The sequence below is a fragment of the Lissotriton helveticus genome, chromosome 6, assembly GCF_964261635.1.
Source record: "Lissotriton helveticus chromosome 6, aLisHel1.1, whole genome shotgun sequence".
In the NCBI taxonomy this organism is placed as follows: Eukaryota; Metazoa; Chordata; class Amphibia; order Caudata; family Salamandridae; genus Lissotriton; species Lissotriton helveticus.
This window is the reverse complement of record NC_136067.1, coordinates 500931545-500953640: the sequence shown is the minus strand read 5'-3', so window position 1 is coordinate 500953640 and position 22096 is coordinate 500931545. Positions and strand designations below refer to the sequence as shown.

General features: G+C 41.6%; 1 protein-coding gene across 11 annotated transcripts in view; it reads right to left on the bottom strand.

The window, feature by feature from the left end:
- The window catches only part of MLIP (muscular LMNA interacting protein), a 1868253-nt gene that overhangs the window by 620672 nt on the left and 1225485 nt on the right, over window positions 1–22096 (bottom strand). For all 11 annotated transcript variants that reach the window (XM_078647952.1, XM_078647955.1, XM_078647953.1 and 8 more), the window contains one exon: window positions 12344–13888. In XM_078647952.1, the coding sequence (XP_078504078.1) occupies window positions 12344–13888 (1545 nt within the window). The remainder of the gene's footprint in view (window positions 1–12343; window positions 13889–22096) is intronic.

The window sequence follows — 22096 nt, the reverse complement described above, 5'->3', positions numbered from 1 at the left end:
CTGGACAGGAAACAAGCATCCTAGGAAAAGTTTTGGGGTTTCACCCTCATCAGCCAGGATAGCTTGACTCCAGTGGCATATGTTCATAGCTAAGGCTAAGATAAAGAGAAAGTTGGTGAAAAAAACACAACACTTTCTTTAAAGGATACTGAATGTGAAAAAACGGATTGCATCAGCAACTGCCTATTTTATATTTATATGAAAAGAAGGGCATGTATTGTACATGCCTTTAGTGTGGATGCCAACATTATAAAGACCGACCATTGACAATTATTGGGTTTGTTTATTGCAGAGGTAATAGGTAGAGCAATTTCTAGATTTTTGAGCTAGATATTAAGTATGTAAGAGCTTTGTTTTAAAGTGACATACATGCCACAGAAGAAACTTATTATAGCAAAGTGTTTGTCTAGATTGCCTCTAAAAAGTGAAGTTGTTCTTCTAGATAGCAGTGAGGTAGACAGAGGAATTTTTTCTAGTCAGGAGAAGCTGGATGCTGTGTCCCAGATGAAGTTTTGAGTGAATAGAGTAAATACTTGGTAGACTGGTGGATCCTCAAAAGAAGTGTTGATGAGGAAGCATACGGAAATGAACAGTCCCCTCATCCTCAATCACACAAAACTTGTTCTCTGACCAGATGTCCACCCAGTGGAATGGAGCCAGATTGGCTACAATTGTCCTTGGGCTCAAAGCACCCCTCTTCTCCAGGTCACAATTTACAGTTAGGTATGAATTGGCTGGTCTCACTGTGGTCTCATTCAAGTTAATTAAGTACTTGACCCTTCCTAACCACCTTTCCTGAGAGTGGATGAGTCACATATCTCACACCCAGGTGTTCCTGAATAAAGGCCAATGCCATTATTTCTGCTTTCGGAGCTGTTTTCGCACCTCTTCCAGTGGGAAAGCACTGACAAAGAGGCAGCTGTTGGCAGGCTATTGCTAATTAGTCTGCTGGAGCTTCAGTCTGGTAAAGTTGAACTTTTTACAAGTTTTCATGTGCATTTATTCAAATTTCAACTTCACCATTGACTTGGATTTTAATAATGATTAAAAATAGTGGTTGAATGGACTCTTATTAGCTTATTATAAACTAACGCTATTCCAATACTCTATCAATTATACTTTATTTGTTCTCATTTAAACACATATATGCCTTTGAAGTGACAATAGCTTTTAGGGGCTAGTCATTGTAGGAACATGCTGATTCTAATTTCCTAAAATGTCCACTTATACATTCTAGACATACTATCATCTGGGCTTCAAAGGCTACATAAGGTGACTAAACTAATAATTACAAGTAGGGCTCCTTTCTGTCAAAAGAGATATTTTGACAGGTTCAACTCCAAATTAAAAAGCTTCAGCAGTGAGACTTTATGAATAGGCCTCAAGCCATGTTGCTGTTGCAGTTTAGTGAATAGGACAATATGTGCTGCAGTCGGCAGATGACATTTAACCTACTATGTCATTGTGCATGTCTTTCATCACATACTATAGCATTACTGGAATGCTAAATATGCCAAATGGAGATTCACATTTTTATAATGTTTTCACTAATTAAATTGTTTTAGGGGAAAGAGCACATGACAATGGGGACTGGACAGCAGTATCCATCAGTGAAAATTTCAAAAACTGCAATATTAGTCTGCATACAAATGGTAGTTACCATGCAAAATACAGGTTCTTTTCTCAGAATATTCATACAGTTAGATGTGGTATTTTAGTTGTGCTGCTATACCATATCCCCCTATTTTGAGTTCTGCACCTCAGAGTGGGTGGACATTAGGTAATCCTTGTCAAATTTCGACATATAACAGCACATAAAAGGGTCAGGAAGTGTAACATATGGAGGAGCTGCAGAACGGGGCAGTGGAGACAACAACTTCCAGGGTCTTGTTCAATACATGCTACCCCAGTCACCTGATGACCAGAACTTGATTTCCAGGTGACTGAGGACAGAGAACTATAACCAGTTAGTGGGTGCCAAAGACTGTGTCAGTTGTTCTACCTCTTTTGCTTGACGATTTAGTTTGCACCTGTATCTCCTTCAGCGCCAGGAAACTCATGGTGTCAGTGCACTCTATAAATGTGGTACAGTGGTACAAACCTGCAGTTGTCAAAACACTGTCATTTGTAAAGTTCGTTAAGCAAAAGATCTGTATTTCGATGTCGTTGAATTGGTTACCCTCTGGAGAACAACTGAATCATCATATAAATGTTTCTTCAACCCTATTATATTAGGAGACGATTAGGGTAATTAAGAGATTGGCAGAGTGATAACAGTATCCTAAATCAGGAGTGAACCCTCCCCATCTAGCACACAACAGTTAAACCTCACTTAGAGATAGGGTATTTGCTGGGTTTCGATGGAGCGAGCTCAGGGTGCTCCCCTTGTGGAACCTTTGCCTTCGCGGCAGGTCTACTATTGGGATGCGTGGTTAAAGTGACTGTATGACCGTCACAGGATTTCCCTGCCCTGGACCACTATTCAAGTCTGCAATTTCAGTGGCATCTTAATGATATTTTGGGGCATGGGTAAAACATATTTTGGGGCTACCTGTTCAAAACAACTTTCAATCTATTACTAATTATCAGCTAATTCAAGTCCACTTGATGCCAAACAATATTGTTATGGGGCCCTACAAATACAGGGAAAAAACAGCTGGCCAATAACGTGTAAAGCACAGATTCACCCGAACGGATATCTTGGCACTGTATTACAAATGTTAATTGTTACCCAAAGGGACTCATTTGATCAACCGCAGAAGGATGAAAGGCTGAGTGGACCTGCCAGGATTAGAACCTGTCACCAGAAGGTCAAACACAGGACTCTACAGTGGATGCATTAGTCCACTAAGCCACCAGACACAGCAAACAGCACAAACACTAGCTTGAATAAGCACTGATAAGCTATTTCCCTATTGTGCTCCTACCTACACTTTGTCTTGCAAGAATAATATTTTACATACAGTGTGTAACCATATTGTTCTTCTTATTGTAGCAATGTTCTTTAGAGTTGTCGAATGGCTATTTAATAGACAAGTGCATATTAATAAAATGAGACATTTGCACAAAGTGCTTCAAAGTGTAGACTCACTCTCTGGATATTCCTAGCCATAAATGAATCCCCCTTCTTAAAATGTATTCTTGTTCACAAGAATATTGGACGGAATTTGATAACCTTCTCATTAATTCTCCTCTCCTGCTTGTCCCTCTTCCTCTTTCACATACAATATCACTATGACATCATTTAAGACATCAGTGATGACATCTCAAATGACATCCTTGATGACAATACTGACGGCATTATCTAATGAATGTGTTAGTTTGTTGCACGCTACGAACACACACTCTTAGCAGGTGACACTTGTTGTTTTGCACTCAGGTTTTTTGTTTTTGAAAAAAAAGATTGGGCCAGTGCAATGATTGTATGTAGTAAATACTTTGTATTGTGCGCACCTATGAGTATTTTAAGGGAGTTGCCTCAGCCGGATAATTCCTATATATCAAGAGACGTTTGTGTGCACCAGGGACTTTATAAGCCACCAACGCTTATCTATAACGTATTCTGCAGAGTATAATGGGTGTGGATAGTATGACCTTTAGCATCTTCAGTCCTTGTTTGTTTACAGTGAGTAGTCTATCTATGGAGTGGGATTTGCATACAGTGAGCACTGTTCTGAGTAGATATTGTTTGATACTCTGTAGTATATTTCTCACAAGGGTTTGGCTCTCTGTAAATAGTGGTATACAGGCTAAACTCTCTGCATAGAATACACACTGTTTATAGTACGCACTTTTCTACTCATGTCTGCTTAATTTCTCATGAGAGGTTTGTTAACTGTGAAGACTTTGATACACGCTAAAGGCTGTGTGTAGTAGGGCATTAGTTATGTACCAGGGCTTGAGTGTCTGGAGGATTTTGAATTTCTCTGAGCAGTTGTATACTTATTAAACATGGTGTATAGTAGCTTGGTAACCATTGAAGTATATCATATAGTGCCAATGCTGCACATAGCAGAAGCTTGCTTCTTCTAAGGGGGTTGTATGTGTAATGGCATTAATGATGCTTCATATTATTTTGATCTATTTTCTACTTACTTTCATACCTCTAATGCGGTAATCCGTTCAAGAGTAATGTGTACAAAAGTAGCCTGGGTGATGTAATCAATGATGCCATCATGAATGTAAAAAATTATGCCATTTGATATGTCATGAGTGATGGTAAAGAACATGACATGAGTGATGTCAATCAATTATTAGCTTGATTCGTTACTCTTCATTAACATAAAAGTGCATGCAAAATACAAGCATCATAAATCTTTCCCATTAAAATTCACTCATTATAAAACTTATAGTTATGCAGATATCCATTCTAGGTGGTAAAAATCCACTTCTCTGTTAGATTCCATAATCCGTACAAATTCTTAATTGTGCAAATGTGCATTCCAAATAACATCTGCCCCCAGATTTTCCTTATTATTGGAATCTTCTATAAATAGGAGTATAAAACACACCAAACCAATAAGCTCTTTAGTTATTGTGAGGCTAGCTTAACTATATATTCATTATAAAATGTCCTATGAAAAATGATAGATAATAGGATGCATAGTGCGATTTAGTTAAAAAGCTTCCACCGCAGAGTTTTCCTAATTTTTAATACCTGCCATAAATATGAACTCATTGCACAACAAATCGGTAGATTATTTAGTTGTTGCACAAATAGTAATGCAGATCTACAGTGTTTGATATTACATATTTTGAAAACGGTTAATGTAATTTTTTGTTCTGGGGAGTTCATCGTACTAGCAGACAAAAATACAATTTGCAGATTAGTTACGGAAGACATGCCATTGCAAGGGCATGGTGAGAGATACGACATGGAATAGCAATTAGCAGGACACCCCACCATCAATGGCAGCAGATTAAGCCTAAATCGAGTTAGGATAAATCGGTGCTGTGCATTTTGTACTAAGGTCAAATACGTTTGCAGGCCTTCCTGAGAGGACACCTTACTATAGTCTAATAAGATGACTATAATATTCCCCCTCCCATCTTTTCCTCATGGCTTCATTTTGCCATCTGCCCGACATCATAATGGCCCCCTATGTGTGTTGGCCAGACCCCAGCACCATATGAAGCCACTGCCACACTTTTACTCTGATGAGGAGTTCCCTGAACGCCTTAATGCCAAGGTAGTTAATGGAAGAAAACACCTGTTGATGGATTTTTCTATTAGGGCACACCAATTCGCTATCATAGGGATCCAAGATTGATTACTATCAAACGGGATCCCCAGATAGGAAAAGGTGGGGGTTTCACTCAATTGAATCCCTTCAGCATAGAAAACTAGTTTTGTCTTGGGTTTAGCCCCACAAGTCACAGTGTATTTACTCTCAAATCCAAGTCAGCCATAAAAATTATATATTCTTCAATTAAACTTTGCAACCCCCTCCCTATTCTGTCAATCAATACTGCATCATCTGTGAAAGAGTAAAGTAGGGAGGGGGTGCAAACCAATGTTCGCCATGCCCCTTACCCAATTCTAACCAGTTCTTATATATTGAAAACAGGAAGGGGCTAAAATTCACCCCTGCCTGACCCCTCTTCTAATGTTTACCCTACCGGAACATACACCATCCCTGCCAAAACGCACTTGAGTATTAACATCAGAGTACAACTGCCTACTGAAAGTGATTATTCTCATGAGTGATGCAATATGTAAGGTCATAAGCAGTACATGGAGGGGGCGCAAGTTATAGTTAGCTCTGCAAGCTATAAGTGGTGAAATGCTGTGTTTTTATTAGTTCAAAACATTGACACTGAAATTTTCACCTATCAATAACGTCACTTTACCCTTGTTTTTTTCAGTGAATTTCTAAGTAAAATAAAATCTAAATCAGATCTCATCAATACACCTAACTTTAATGTCACTATAAGCTTTGTTTCTTTCCCATGAATTTCTAAGTTTTTAACGTAAATTAAGAAATAATTATATAACTATAACATAACTTCAACCACTGTTTTTTTCAGTGAATTTCTAGGTTTTTTAAATGTAAAGGAATATTATATCACCATACATAAAGCCAAACCCATGCCATGCACGGCATTTGGCCGTGCAGTTGCACACAGGGACTGGCCTGCAGTCAGGCCCTACAAGAAAGCCTCCCTGGGAAGCCAGCTCCAGCCATGCACGCCCTTCTTCTGTGTGCTGCGTGCGATTGGTCGCAGGGCCTCGCCTGCGGTCAGGCCCTGCAAACAACCCTTCCAGGGCAGCTAAGCCAAGCCATGCACAGCCTTCAGCCATGCAACGTGGACTTGATCACAGTGACTGTCAGCCAGTCCCCTGAGGAGGGAGGAGGGAGGAGGTTGGACAGTCCTCCTGTTCCAAAGCCACTATTGGCCCTGAGGACCCCATCACTGGGGGACAAACACACTTATATTAGAGAAGGGGGACATGAGGCCTCTCTCCCTGAGCCCAGAGGAGCCCCAAGAAACGTATCACCCAGGACAAAATAATAATAATAGGTGACTGGGGACCAGTCCACCATCCCCAAGCTTTAAGAGGCATTAGGGTCCCTATCTCTTTGGGTCAAAAATGTCTCCTGAACCTGTCATAGCAAACTCTTCTTCGGTTTTTGGAAACGAGAGCAGGAAACCTGCTCTTGCTTCCAAAAAACGAAGCAGAATTGCTTTGGCACAAGGGGAGCTGCATGTTGGCACCTGGGTCTACCAGTGCGCACATGTGTACTGCTGCATAACAGTCTCATTAGGGAATATGCTGTTTCTCTTTTATAACACACAACACACTAACCGGCGAGTGTAATGATGCTAAGGCACAATCCCACATGGACGGACAGCTCAGTGTGAAGAGAGCCTGCTGCACGGACCACGTGTTCTAGCGCTCAGCCTTTCATTTGTTAGGAGCAGGCAACCATGCTGCTACCTCAGTTTGGCAATTTTAGACTTTAAACTACTGCTTAATTTGAGCCAGAGTCTACCAGTGCGCACATGGGCACTTGCTCTTTGGGCATGATGTGTAACAGGCTTGTTAGGGAATATGCTGTTTCTCTTTTTTAACACACAACACACAAACCGGCGAGTGTAATGATGCTAAGGAACAAGCCCACATGGAAGGGCAGCTCAGTGTGAAGAGAGCCTGCTACATAGACCACGTGTTCTAGCGCTCAGCCTTTCATCTTTTAGGAGCAGGCAACCTCCAGTTGATGGGGGGTGAAACCCCAAAACTGGTCCCAGGATGCTTGTTACCAGTCCAGTTTGAACCCAGCCATATGTTAATCAGTCTTGCCCCTGTGCCCAATGGGAACAGTCCAGTCTGAACTGCAAGGCTAAGTCCTCCCTGGACAGGAAACAAGCATCCTAGGAAAAGTTTTGGGGTTTCACCCTCATCAGCCAGGATAGCTTGACTCCAGTGGCATATGTTCATAGCTAAGGCTAAGATAAAGAGAAAGTTGGTGAAAAAAACACAACACTTTCTTTAAAGGATACTGAATGTGAAAAAACGGATTGCATCAGCAACTGCCTATTTTATATTTATATGAAAAGAAGGGCATGTATTGTACATGCCTTTAGTGTGGATGCCAACATTATAAAGACCGACCATTGACAATTATTGGGTTTGTTTATTGCAGAGGTAATAGGTAGAGCAATTTCTAGATTTTTGAGCTAGATGTTAAGTATGTAAGAGCTTTGTTTTAAAGTGACATACATGCCACAGAAGAAACTTATTATAGCAAAGTGTTTGTCTAGATTGCCTCTAAAAAGTGAAGTTGTTCTTCTAGATAGCAGTGAGGTAGACAGAGGAATTATTTCTAGTCAGGAGAAGCTGGATGCTGTGTCCCAGATGAAGTTTTGAGTGAATAGAGTAAATACTTGGTAGACTGGTGGATCCTCAAAAGAAGTGTTGATGAGGAAGCATACGGAAATGAACAGTCCCCTCATCCTCAATCACACAAAACTTGTTCTCTGACCAGATGTCCACCCAGTGGAATGGAGCCAGATTGGCTACAATTGTCCTTGGGCTCAAAGCACCCCTCTTCTCCAGGTCACAATTTACAGTTAGGTATGAATTGGCTGGTCTCACTGTGGTCTCATTCAAGTTAATTAAGTACTTGACCCTTCCTAACCACCTTTCCTGAGAGTGGATGAGTCACATATCTCACATCCAGGTGTTCCTGAATAAAGGCCAATGCCATTATTTCTGCTTTCGGAGCTGTTTTCGCACCTCTTCCAGTGGGAAAGCACTGACAAAGAGGCAGCTGTTGGCAGGCTATTGCTAATTAGTCTGCTGGAGCTTCAGTCTGGTAAAGTTGAACTTTTTACAAGTTTTCATGTGCATTTATTCAAATTTCAACTTCACCATTGACTTGGATTTTAATAATGATTAAAAATAGTGGTTGAATGGACTCTTATTAGCTTATTATAAACTAACGCTATTTCAATACTCTATCAATTATACTTTATTTGTTCTCATTTAAACACATATATGCCTTTGAAGTGACAATAGCTTTTAGGGGCTAGTCATTGTAGGAACATGCTGATTCTAATTTCCTAAAATGTCCACTTATACATTCTAGACATACTATCATCTGGGCTTCAAAGGCTACATAAGGTGACTAAACTAATAATTACAAGTAGGGCTCCTTTCTGTCAAAAGAGATATTTTGACAGGTTCAACTCCAAATTTAAAAGCTTCAGCAGTGAGACTTTATGAGTAGGCCTCAAGCCATGTTGCTGTTGCAGTTTAGTGAATAGGACAATATGTGCTGCAGTCGGCAGATGACATTTAACCTACTATGTCATTGTGCATGTCTTGCATCACATACTATAGCATTACTGGAATGCTAAATATGTCAAATGGAGATTCACATTTTTATAATGTTTTCACTAATTAAATTGTTTTAGGGGAAAGAGCACATGACAATGGGGACTGGACAGCAGTATCCATCAGTGAAAATTTCAAAAACTGCAATATTAGTCTGCATACAAATGGGAGTTACCATGCAAAATACAGGTTCTTTTCTCAGAATATTCATACAGTTAGATGTGGTATTTTAGTTGTGCTGCTATACCATATCCCCCTATTTTGAGTTCTGCACCTCAGAGTGGGTGGACATTAGGTAATCCTTGTCAAATTTCGACATATAACAGCACATAAAAGGGTCAGGAAGTGTAACATATGGAGGAGCTGCAGAACGGGGCAGTGGAGACAACAACTTCCAGGGTCTTGTTCAATACATTCTGCCCCAGTCACCTGATGACCAGAACTTGATTTCCAGGTGACTGAGGACAGAGAACTATAACCAGTTAGTGGGTGCCAAAGACTGTGTCAGTTGTTCTACCTCTTTTGCTTGACGATTTAGTTCGCACCTGTATCTCCTTCAGCGCCAGGAAACTCATGGTGTCAGTGCACTCTATAAATGTCATTTAATAATTTAATAATAATAATCTCCGTTTGCTCACCCTTGTTGTTTTCCCTTTTATTGCCCCCTCAGTTTCCAACCTATCTTCTTACCTTCTCCCTGTTCTTCTTCTTTTTTTGCCTTGGAACGATCACAGATTTTTGACTTAGCCCAGTAATTAGGCTTTTATCTGTAACCTGTTTTTCTACTGTGCTATGGAACACCCCTTTTTAGCTTTTGTGAGTATGACTTCATCTTGCATTTCATCTCTGGGTCTCATGAATCTTTCCAGGTTTGCTAGGGGAGCTAGTTAAAGCAATGCTGGCTCATTCACCAGGTAAGATGCTCATGCTTCTGTCAATATACTTACCTATCATAGAGTTTGGTCAATTCCTCAAGTGCTCATTGTCACTTATTTTTTCTTCTTGGCATTGAATTATAGTATGCCTTTGCAACGCTGTGCCATCCTGCACCTCAGAGAGTCCAGTCCAGGCTGGAAACTAGGGTCTCATCGTCTTTTACTCTCCCTGTCTCATCTCTTAACCTCTCTACCCCTAAGTTACAATAGGTGTTCCATACTCACCTGGATACTCTTACAGGAAGTGGCTGACCTTTAAGGGGAGAATATGGGATTAGCCTCACTATCCCGCGAGTCACAAATAAAGGCTCCTGACAATGCTCTTTAGTTTGCCTTACCCAGTGTTACTGTGGAACTCCTAATGTAGACCTAAATGTCCTTACACACATAAATCAAATCTGTTACTTGTCTTTCACGTCTCTATTATTTATTTACACTTTTTACACATCAATGGTTTATAAACTTATAATGGCACATGCACCCCATCCGCAGTTTACATTAAAAGCAATTGCAATGTTTCTGGACACACACACACAAACATGCATGAATTATATGACAACTAATATAAGCAGTCTTTTATTTTTTTAAATAAATGGTAAAAACAGTTCACTATTTCGTATGCAAACACTTCATCATCTCCCTTTGCCACAAATATTTCTATTTTTAGGGTCAGTATTAACTGCATATACCTAGCAAGAGTGAATGCAGTATGGCAACCCTGCTCTGTGGCCCAAGTTTTAATAATGTTTGCACCAGGTTTTTGTTACATTTGTTATGCAAACCTGACACAAAATTGTATCCAAGGCAAATTTAGATTTCCATTGGCTAGTTTCCCAAAGTAACCCAAAATTCTGCTATGCACTGGTTGGGTTACTGCGCATCAAGGAATCATTCCTTGGCAGTTCTGGCTGTTCCCATGAAGCACAGGCTCAAGACTGATTTGCATGTACCTGGTTCTGAAACTGAGGTGGCGAAGTGAGCTAAAGAATGATGATGGATTCAACCCAGATCTGTGACTGGGGGTGAGTGTCTGAAAAGTTTCAGTGCGCCGTCCATCATCTCCTTATGTTTTCTTTGTTCACACTAAGTTGGCAGGGTAAGCCCAGACGTGGGTCCCTTGCTCACTTTGCCACTGGATTCAAGCTAGCCTGGCTGAAGAGGGGTGTTACCCCGAAACTGGTCCCAGGATGCTTGTGCCCGGTTCAGGGAACAACTGGCTTGGCAGTTAGGGCTGGACTGTTCCCTTGAGGCACAAGGTCAAGGCTTATTTGCATATAGCGGGGCCTGAACTGAGGTGGCGAAGTGACCTAATGAACGATGATGGATTCAACCCAGATCTGTGACTGGGGGTGTGTGTCTGAAAAGTTTCAGCGCTCCGTCCATCATCTCCTTGTGTTTGCTACAGGGGCATTTCCATGCAATCACCCAAAGGTTTTGAAGATAATCCCTATTTACAAACACTTGAATACAGGGATTTGTGGCAAAACCTTATGTCACCTCATGGCAGGCAGAACGAGGATAAATGTTTTTATGTCTCCTCGCTTTTCCTACTTTCATGTGTGATGTATTGTGCAGGACACAAACAAATTAGGAGAAGTGCTAAAGGATAACTTTTGTACTCGAACAATTCATTTCCAGTACAATAACTATTCCTTTCCTTTCAGAATGCACATCCCCTTGCACTATGGCAGAAGGGTGTGTGTATTGGCATATGGCAGTGTAAGGTGCACAAGCCAAAGGAGTGAGAAAAACAGCACCCTGTCTTCGTAGATCCGGTGCTGTTTTGCTCTTTTCCTTTCACAATGCAGCAACTTACACTGCTACACTGCGTTGCAGGAATTTTTCATAAATCTGGGTCTAAATAATTTACCTACTGAATATGTTGTAAAATATAAAAACTTGTTTGTTCTACCTACATATATACTATTCCATTCCCCTCCCCTCCCAGCTGTGAACAGTAAGCTACGACTAGTCCCTGAAATTGAAAAAGGGCTCTACTGCATAGGATGAAGACATTCAAATATATTGCTTGTTATCACTAGGGCGCTTGCATTTGAAAGTCTCAGTTAATATATTTTTGGTGTCTCATTTGCCCACTTGCAAAATGGCTCTCTCTTCAGGTAGATTGTCATATGCCACTGCCAATACAGACAGCAACTGAAGCGCTGTGGCACACGGTGCTCGCTAGGCATTTTCCTTGCAGTTGAGTCATGCAAACAGGTATAGGGTTGCCAGCTGCCAAAAAATATTCATCCGTGGATTTTATTAATCACCAGTTGCAACTTATTAGACAAGACCATATGCCCTTTTGTATTGAGTTCTTAGTTCCATAGTTGCTAACCAGATAGACTCATGCTTGTGAAATTATTCAAGGTTCCTTGATAAAAACATGAGTTCCTTCACACTCATTTGCTGTATTCACTCTTCTTCTCTATATTACTGGCGAGCAGCATGTTAGTTCAATGTTAATTTCTAATTTGTAGGCAGTTCTACAATAATTAATTTAGAACGATTAGATGAAAGTAGTGGACCCATGCACATTTTTAGAAAAAAGAAACAAAAACTGTACCTTAGGTGTCTTATTTTCATTATCAGGTGACTGGGATAAGGATAAGGATTGTGCAGACGACAATTCGCAGGATCTTGACAATGTTGAGTATGGTGATGAGAGCAATGGGACAGGTGACATGCGTGAAGTGCTTACACCAGAGGCCATTTGCTCACAATTTGGGCTTCTAGAATAATTTCTGAGATTAGGGGAAGGAGATAAGGATTTAGGATGTGGTGGGTAAAAGTGAGCATTCTGGGTCATTAGAAGGGAAGGTGTAGATTGAGAGCGTGGAGATGGAAATTCTGATGAACTATGTGCATGTGTAGAAGAAGCAACACTCAACTTCAGAGTAGGCAAGGGAGTTGTAACCACTTTTGATGAGGCATATCTAGGGCTGAAATAATTTTCATTTAAATGTTTTTCTGAATCAGGGGAAATAATGACTCTTTGGTTGCTTGGTATAGTTATGGAGTGTGATGTGTACATTGATACTGTGGGTGAAGGAGTTCGGTCCCTTCTCAACTTCCCAGGTTCTGTACAATTTTTTAATGGTTGCTTTAGCTCTTTTTTTATAGGAGGTTTCAAATTTACAGGGGAGGGTGATTGGGCGTTTGAGGTTGAAGAAGACCTTGGTGGGCTGAGTAATCTTTGTGGCACAACTGGGGACATAACTTTTTCTCTGGAACATGGTTTAGGACTTATTAAATAAGGATTGAGTGTCTTATGCTGTTGTGGTGGCGAATGAGATGAAGCCTGAAGAGGCTGATTCCAGACACTGAATTCTAAAGATGAGGGTAGTGTCTTGGTTTGCTTATAATAGTGATCTGAATTTGTAGGTTTAAGGTCTCCTTGTTTTAAGGTTGCCCAGTTTGTGGAAAGTGTTTTGGTTCTGGTAGACCTCTGGCAATTAGTGTATGCAGGAGAACCAAGGGGCTTGGCAGACATACTAGAAATATAAGGTGTAGGTGTCCCTGATCTTTGTTTGGTGGTTTGTCCTGACTTCAAAATGGCAGTTAAAAAAGAAAGTCGTGATGGGAGGGAGGTGCTTTTTCCTGATTTTGATAGTGTTCGATGAGGAGACATTGGACTGAAAAGCTCCTCTGTACTGCATATTGTGGAGGAGGATCCAAACATAGGCGAGTGTAGTGGTTTAGGATGAGGACATAAATGATGAGTTTCAATGTGGGTAGGCAATGGAGATAATGCATCGGTTCTAAATGGACGTTCAGGAGATAAGGACTGGGGTAATGTTTTACTAATTTGTTTATGACTTGGTTTTGCTATTTGAGATTCAGATGAACTGCTCAGCACGGGGGAGTGATGTGCAGACACGTGTTGCATTACAGAAGAAGATGATGAATAATCAGGAGCCATTGCCCATGTTTTGGAATTTATTATAGGTGATCCTGTTGCAGATCTAAACAGTCTAGAGTCATCATCAGCAGAGAAGGCTTGATTTGGGGGCTGTATGACATTGTCGACCCTTTGATTAGAAGGAGATACAACATTAATTGCAGGTAGTGTAGAGGAAATCAGGTGAGTTGTAGAAGACAAAGTGGATAGCTGCAGGAAAAAGAAAAAAATATTTTTACATTAGTTGACATTACAGCACTCATATTAAACATTTTGTTTAAGTAAAGTCATGTAGAACATTTTGATTTTAAACAGTACATAGGTGGCATAACCATCACAAGTAAAGTAGCATCACTTTAGCAAACTTATATTGTGTGATATAATTTGTTAATGCATACAGCACAACAAAAGAATAAGGGCTAATAAAACTACATTTTACCACGTATGTGGAAATCACTCATTAAATATTAGATCATATCATGTTACATTATTTTATTCCCAAAAATAGCATACTATTTATTTCATTGAGCGCACTTAAAAGATGTCAGACATGAAATACACTTTGTGAATAATTTCAATACAAACACCATTGTTTCATAGACAAAATGGGCCATAGTTTGAAACTCCAAGGGAGCCGTACAACGTAAGCTATTGTTCATGTTTCCTAATCCTGAGAGGAAATTCTGCAGGAATATTACTGATGATCACTTATTCATGTTTTCAATTATTCCACAAACTGGCAGATTAGTTTGTGAACATCAACTGGAATCTATGGAGAGAATGTCAGTTTATTCAGGATGGAATATTTAGAACTTGTTTTTTATACAGTGAATTATGTAATTTTATTTAAAAAATTAGGATATGCTTTGTTTTGTTTTTAAATGTGACTCATATAGGTAGATTAAGAAATCCCAAAAATTCATAAGATGCATGCTATTTTAGAAATCCTTTATAACTATCTTGTTTGTCTATTTTCCAACAAAGAACTCAGTTGTAACCTCAAAACAAACCATACAAAAATGAAAGTTCAGAAAGAGTGAAATGGTGGCAGAGGAGGGTAGGTCTGATGTAGTGAGTTGTGAGTTAAGATGAAATAACATCATCAATGAGCCAGTGGTGTAATGCAAATGATGTGGCCCTCTGAAAAGTGTTATGAGGTGCCCCTAAGTGACCCATATCTCACAGAAATTCATAAGTCTTGGTCTGAATGGGGAAATCTGTAAGGTCTGCAGGGGCCTGCGTTACAACCCTGCAAGTAGCAGTGGTTGAGAGGTATCTTAGAGGGCTGTACCATGCACAGTTGTACCTATTCACTGCAGAGTGGAGTGCCTAGTTTTGGGCATTTTACTGCACAAGAATATAACTTGTAATCTGTCCAAGTTAATGAAAGAATTTCAGACATGGCAAGTCTGGAACAGTGGGCAGTGGCCGAGCTGTGCAATCTGTAGCTCTAGCATTAACCCCTAAGAAATTCAGATTGATTGGTATGTACTTTAGATGGTGATAATGCAAAGCACTGGTGCTCAGCTTTGTGCTAGTACAAGTGTTCATTGTGCTGCCCCAGATATCTCTAGAAAAAAACGTTCTGTATGCACAACGAAGAGTCTTTCAGCTGTAGTTACAGAAATATTGTGCTGAATAGCAGGGCCATCTTAACAGCATTATAGCCCCCAGGGTAAAGCAGTGTACTGGGCCCTGCCTACACAACCACTCACAGGAATAAAAACTGTTTAACTGAAAATAAGAGTTAAATTCTGGTCTGCATGGGGCCCCTATGCTCGTGTGGCCACAGGGCAACTGCCCAGCATGCCAATGCATTAGAGCGGCACCGCCGAATAGGAAACTGTGACAAAATGATGCATTTAGGCTTTGCTCCACTAACCTAATAAGATTATTACAACGTTCACATAGAAAACTGCTCCCTCTGGCAGAGGTTATTCTACCTAATTAAAAGCACACTGTCTTGCTAGACAGCTCACAGAGACACGCCTGTTGAACCCCTGGAAGCTAAGGCACAAGAATCAGCTTTTTTCCAGCAAAGAAATGTGTGATATTTGCGGGAATAAAGGAATAAGCAAAATCACAAAGCATGGTGCAACTTAGAGATTAGGAACTGGGCATTTGATTTTTTAAAATACATTTATTAAATGTTGGTACACCCAACAAACCACTCGGTTGCGAATCAACCAATAGACAGGTACACCCTTGAAACCACATTCCAGTGTCTGGCCACAATGTGTTATAAAAAAGTCCATACTACCAATCTCAGCCCTTTTGGTCCCGCTTTAATTTATAACCCTCCCTTCTCTGTCATTTTCCAACACAACTTCTTCCATCCCCTTCCTTGAGCCCCACACTTTAGTAAATTTACGTGGGCATCCCGTGCAATGTACATCTGTGCTTCTTCCTTGATACACCAGGTCATAACAGCCTCTCATTGCCACCTTGTTGGTCCCTGCTTGCTTCCTCATTTTTGTATCCCACCTCTCCATGTCACCATCAGGGCCACATGCTCATAGGATGAATGGGAGTGTAAATGTTTGTATTAACGTATGCACATTACCAAGAATGACAAGCAGAGGCTCCACTTGCACCAAAAATGCTTGTTTCCGGTCCAGGGAAGTCCTGGCTTGGCCGACCGCGCTGGGTCTGAACTGGGGTGGCAAAGTGAGCTATAGAAAAATGATGAATTCAACCCCGATCTATGACTGGGGGTAAGTGTCTGAAAAGTTTTAGCGTTCCGTTGATCATATACTTGTGTTTGCCCTGTGAATATGTGGCCTGGAAGCCATCTCTTTAACCTGCTATACCTGGTCAGGGAACAAATGTTCCCTGTATAGGGAGTTTAGACAAATGTCCAAGAGCGCACGTGTGATGAAAGGCTTCTTCCACATGCCAATCAGTCTGGCATCGTTGGGTCTCACCTCTGTTTCTGATTAACCCAAATGGAATCTCCCAGATACATGTTCATTCTTCCTGTAACCAAAAATCTTTTTAGAATCTCATCAGAGTGTCAATTACTGCAAATGAAGGGAAGGGAAATTTTCAGAACTGGTGTGTTACTGCCAGGTTCCCAGACACCACAAAGTATGACTTTTAAATGTTACCAATCTGGTGTAGCTAGCCGCATTATTTTATATTTTAGGATCTTCACTATTTGGATATATTGATTAAATCTCTTTATTCAAAGTCAATAAAACGTAAAAGAATATAAAAAATAAAACACCACATTAGCGATACTGTAATACAGCCAAATAGTGGTTTGCATTATTCATTCCAGACCCACAAACACAAGATGCCCGGGTAGGAGAGGAAACAGAGTCAGGAAGTGGGGTTAGGGCCCACTAGAAAACATAGGGTGGGGTACACAGGCACCCGCAATAGTCGATCCATTTGTCCCAGACTTTTACCCATTGTTTGGACATCCCATATTAATGTAGTCAGTTTTTTCAGCTACTTTATTCATGTCAAAATCTTTTTTACAATCATTCATGCTTGGTGCTATGTCTGCTCCCCAACAGCAGGCTATATTGCGTTTTGCTACAGCCAGGCTCAGGGTCATTCAGGGCCGCCCCATTAGATTGATGTTCGATTCCTCCCATATGTTAAGGGGGCACCACTTAGGCGTGGGAGGGATTGGAATCCCATACGGCATTCACACAAGTGACTATTGACTCCCAACAAGACTATGGCAAGACATTCCCATATAATGTGGAAGAAAGTGCCTTTCTGGATACAGTTTCTACAACATGTATCACTCAGTGCCCTACCCTTTTTCACTATCGTGGTACAGGCAAAGTAGGTTCTGTGCAGTACCTTAAGCTGCACCAATCGGAATCCCACCTTAATTTATTTTTTAATAGGCGAGGCCAGCGCCTCTGACCATTCATCATCTTCTAGATCCCCAAGTCCAGGGCCTACCTCTCACAGAGGCAGAGAAGTGTGTATGTGAGTGTGGTCGCTTTATTGGGCATGTGCTCATCTAGCAAACAGCCTTCCAGGAGAGAGGAGTCGGGAAGCTCTTCCCCACCTGAATCGCATGTCTAACTTGCAGGTAACAAAATATCTCAGTATCTGCCAGTTTATATTCCCTCCAGAGGACAGCAAAAGGTATAACTGAACCCCTCATCCATAGATCTCCTATTTTTGATAGGCCTATTTGATCCCATTTGTTAAAGCCCGTGTACAAACGCAGTGTGCCCAAAGCAGGTGAGTCCCAGAAAGGCGTGAACCAAGTCAGTCTACCTTTTCACCCCAGTGCTTCATAGGCTGCATTCCAGAGACTGAGACGGCCATTGGGCACTGCTGTCATGGGCTTGATAGGGTAGAATACAAGGCCCGTAGGTATGCATCCCCAGGGAATCCAACTGTAAAAGCAAAAGGGGCCCCCTGTAAAATGGATAATACCCTAACAAGAAAACAACTTATTTGGAAAGCAATTGTGCACTGGGCATACTGCTGAAAATAAACTGTGTAGCAGTTAAACCATAGATCTATAGACGGTTCAGACAAACAAGGCTGATATATTACAAAAATATATATATTTTTTTCATTTCTTTTTTCTTTTCATCTAATAAATTATTTCACGTATTATTAAAAACATACATACATATAATCAATGATTCTGTCAAGAGACTTGTATGTTCTCAATCTTTCCCTATGTGCATGGAAACTAAGCATGGGCGTAAAATCCGTTCCGCTTGCGGATTTTGCAGACTTTCGGCAAATTCGCAATCCGCGAACTCTCGCGAACTTGCCGAAAATTCGCAAATCCGTGCGAAGCGGATTTTTTGCTTGGTCGCACTTGCCAACTAGAATACTATACAATTTCGCGGGAGTAAACACTTGCGAACACGTAGATGCGGCGGGCAGCAACAATCTCGCAATTGCGAGATTGCAAAATTTGCAATTTCGCACAAGAAATCCACCAGCAGGCAGCATAAACCTTGAAAATTATGATTTTTATCAGAATAACTCCTCAGGTTGACATTTGCCTGCACTTTTTTTTTTGCAAGGAGTCCATTTTGGGGGGGAGGTGGGAGGAAGGAAGTGCCCCCACAGTCTCCAACTTCCTGTTCCTGTCCAGCAGGCTCCTCCCAGTGCTTTCTTCATGTGCTGGTCACTTTGATTTGGATCTTGACCTGGAAGGATTACTTTTTGTGGATGCTGCTGGATATTTGGATTTTTGCAAAACTGAAAGCACTCAGCATGTGCAAAAGTTCAATCTTATCATTAGTAACCATTCCCTGTAGTGCCTGGAAGGATTACTTTTTGTGGATGCTGCTGGATATTTGGATTTTTGCAAAACTGAAAGCACTCAGCAGGTGCAAAAGTTCAATCTTATCATTAGTAACCATTCCCTGTAGTGCTTCCTGAGGGGCCCCTTCAGAGTTCAGTTGCCTACTTGCAACTATTCTATGACCCTGCTCTGACCCTCACAGCAGGCTCAGAGAATAGCTACAAGTATACAACAAAGGTCCTGTTAAAAATATTACACTGCAATAGAAAGCAATTACAGATAAGGAAGCAGGTGCCAGCCTGGAAGTTCAAATTCAGTGACACATTAATCAGCCCCTAACTCAGTCATGTCAGTTGAGGCAGGGCAAGTGTGCTTTTCCCCCCATAATCTACAGTGATGAACTAGAGGGTGGCATGGGTGAGCCAGAGGGTGGCATGGGTGAGCCAGAGGGTGGCAGTGGTGAAACAGAGGGTGGCAGTGGTGAAACAGAGGGTGCTGTGATGAAGCAGACGTAGAAACAACATGGTCGCGACCGTTGCTACCCGACAAGTAAGTTCGCGTTTGCGAACTGGTAAAAAACCCTTGCGAAATGGCAGAAACACTTGCAAACACACACAAAAAAAAGGAATCCGCAAAATCCGCGAGAGTTCGCTGATTTTGCAGATTGCGAATCCGTAAATACGCAATTTCGTGGATTGCAATTCGCAAAATCCGCCCATGCTTAATGGAAACTACAGTTTGTTGCAAGTTATGATATGCCTAAGAAATATAAATGCCTTCAGTTATTACACAAAAGCAGTCACAATAGATCTAATGCAGTATATCCTAGTGATAGCCTGTTGGACACCAAACCTATGTCAATTTTCACTAAACGAAAAAAGGATTGATCACAGATATTAATTTTTAGTTGTCAAATTTGCACTGATTTTGAGAAGACACTGGTTACAGTTGTTTAATATCACCTATCCCCAGGGAATCCATCCAGATTGACAGTTCATCTGGTAGGTGCATCCATTGGTTAACCATTGTCAACTGTGCTGCTCAATAGTACTTTTTTACATCCGGCTGGGCAATACCTCCATTGCACCACCTCTGTGTTAACTTATGAAGTGCGACTCTTGCCAATCCGCCATTCCATAGGAGCGTTTACAGTGTGGAATGTATTTTTTTTAAATATTGCGAGGGGACGGGGAATGGTGCATTGTGTGGGGCTTATAGAAAGTGGGTTAATGCCATCATCTTGAAAAGTTTAGCTCTCCCAAGAAGTGACACTGGCAGTGACCTTCAGCGCTGAAGTCAGTCTTCACCTTTTCAAATGAGGAAAGGAGGTTCTTCTCATAGGAGAGAGTGGGATCCATGGTGGCAAACATTCCCAGATACATGAAACCCTCTGTGGTAACCCAGATCTCACCGTTTTTGGGCAAGGCTGGCGGGATATATATCAGTGATTTTTCCCAGTTTATTGTGTATCCGGAGAAATGACCAAAGTTGCGAATTATGTTTATCGCTAGTGAGCATTTGGGGTCAGCCATATATAGGAGGACGTCATCAGTATATAGCGATATTCTGACATCCCAATGATCTGTCCAACAGAGGCTCCGCAGCAAAGGGTCCATGCGGATCCATGCTGTAGCATCCAGGCTCTAGCACCATAGCAAAAAGAAGAGGGCATCCCTGGCGGGTGCCACGCCATGAGGGCAAAGTGTGCGAAAGCTCCCCGTTAACCACTACTTGGGCCAGCAGCTCAGAGTAAAGAAGTCGGACCCAACTTAGTAATTTTGGCCCCAGCCTAATTTCACTAGAACCTCAAAAAGGAAGGGCCAGTCAATGGTATCGAAAGTCATGCGGGCGTCCAGTGACAGGATGACTGTGTCCTCTTGTATGTACATTGCTCTACTCAGTACTCTTTGCAGCCTTCTCAGGTTGAGTGCAGTACTTCTCCCCGGGATGAATCCGGATTGGCCTGGATGCACAAGTTTGGTAATTATCTGCAGCAACCGAAGGTTAGTAACTTTGCAAGTATTTTAATTTCAGCGTTCAGGAGGGAGATAGACCTATAGGATGCACAGTTATCTGGTGGTTTCCCGGTGACGATTGCTGGGAAGTATCCCTCACTCCTGGCACTCCTCAAACATCTTCAATAAATGGGGGCACTTTTTGACATATTGAGTTTGCATAGATCTGTGGGTAGACCGTTGGGGCCCGGTGCTTTTCCCACTTCTAAATCCAGAATTGCCTGCCTTATCTCCTCTTGTGATAAGTCCCCTTCGAGGAGGGTCCTATCGCCAGCAGTAAAAGTGGGGAGCGATATGTTTGTTAGGAATGCGCAACAGTCCTCTGCAGTTGCCAAGCCATAGGGGGAGTTGAGTTGGGAATAGTAGGAAGCAAACGTTTCTGTGATGTTCCGTTTTTCATTAATCCATACACCCATCAATTAGCCCTCTCCATTTTCACTAGTAAGGCCAGGAGTTTACCAGCCTTATCGCCAACATCATAGATAGGGTTCAAAATAGCCCTGTGTCTAGTTTTGGCTTCTTTAGTCACCAGCCCATGATGCTCTTGCTGTTTGATTGACAGCGTATTGGGGATGTCGGTTCAATCATGGTGGATCAGCTGCACCTCAAGTTGCACTATGTCCTCTTATCTAGCTTCCACATTTGCCCTTTTATCCCTCCTATGGCTCACTACCAGGGAGAGACCCTGTCCCCTGACTGTCTTTTATGCCTCTCACAATATCGAAGCCGAGTCGACTGAGACCTCATTCTCTGTGAAATATTGGTCAGTTGCCAACGTAAGTCCTTCTCGTATACTAGGGACCTCCAGGTACCAGCTGTTTAGCTTCATGGATCGGTGGACCCCATGGAACTGCCCAGCCATATACTTCACATCTAGGCGAGTGTTCAAATATACCTGAGGGCAGATGGAAAACTTTCCAGAACTGGGCCAAAGTCAGCAAATAATCGATTCTAGAGAGGAAGCCATGTGCCTCATAATGGAAAGTGAATTGGTGCATCTCTTGGTTGTGGGACCTCCACACAACCATCAGGGCCATGGTGTTTAAAAAAATCTACCCTTGGGCTGAACCCCACTAGGTACGGCCCACGAGTGTATGTCTAGGGGGCCAGCGGTCGGAGTAGTCATCAAGGGCAAAGTTGAAATCCCTACGCATTAGCAGCGTT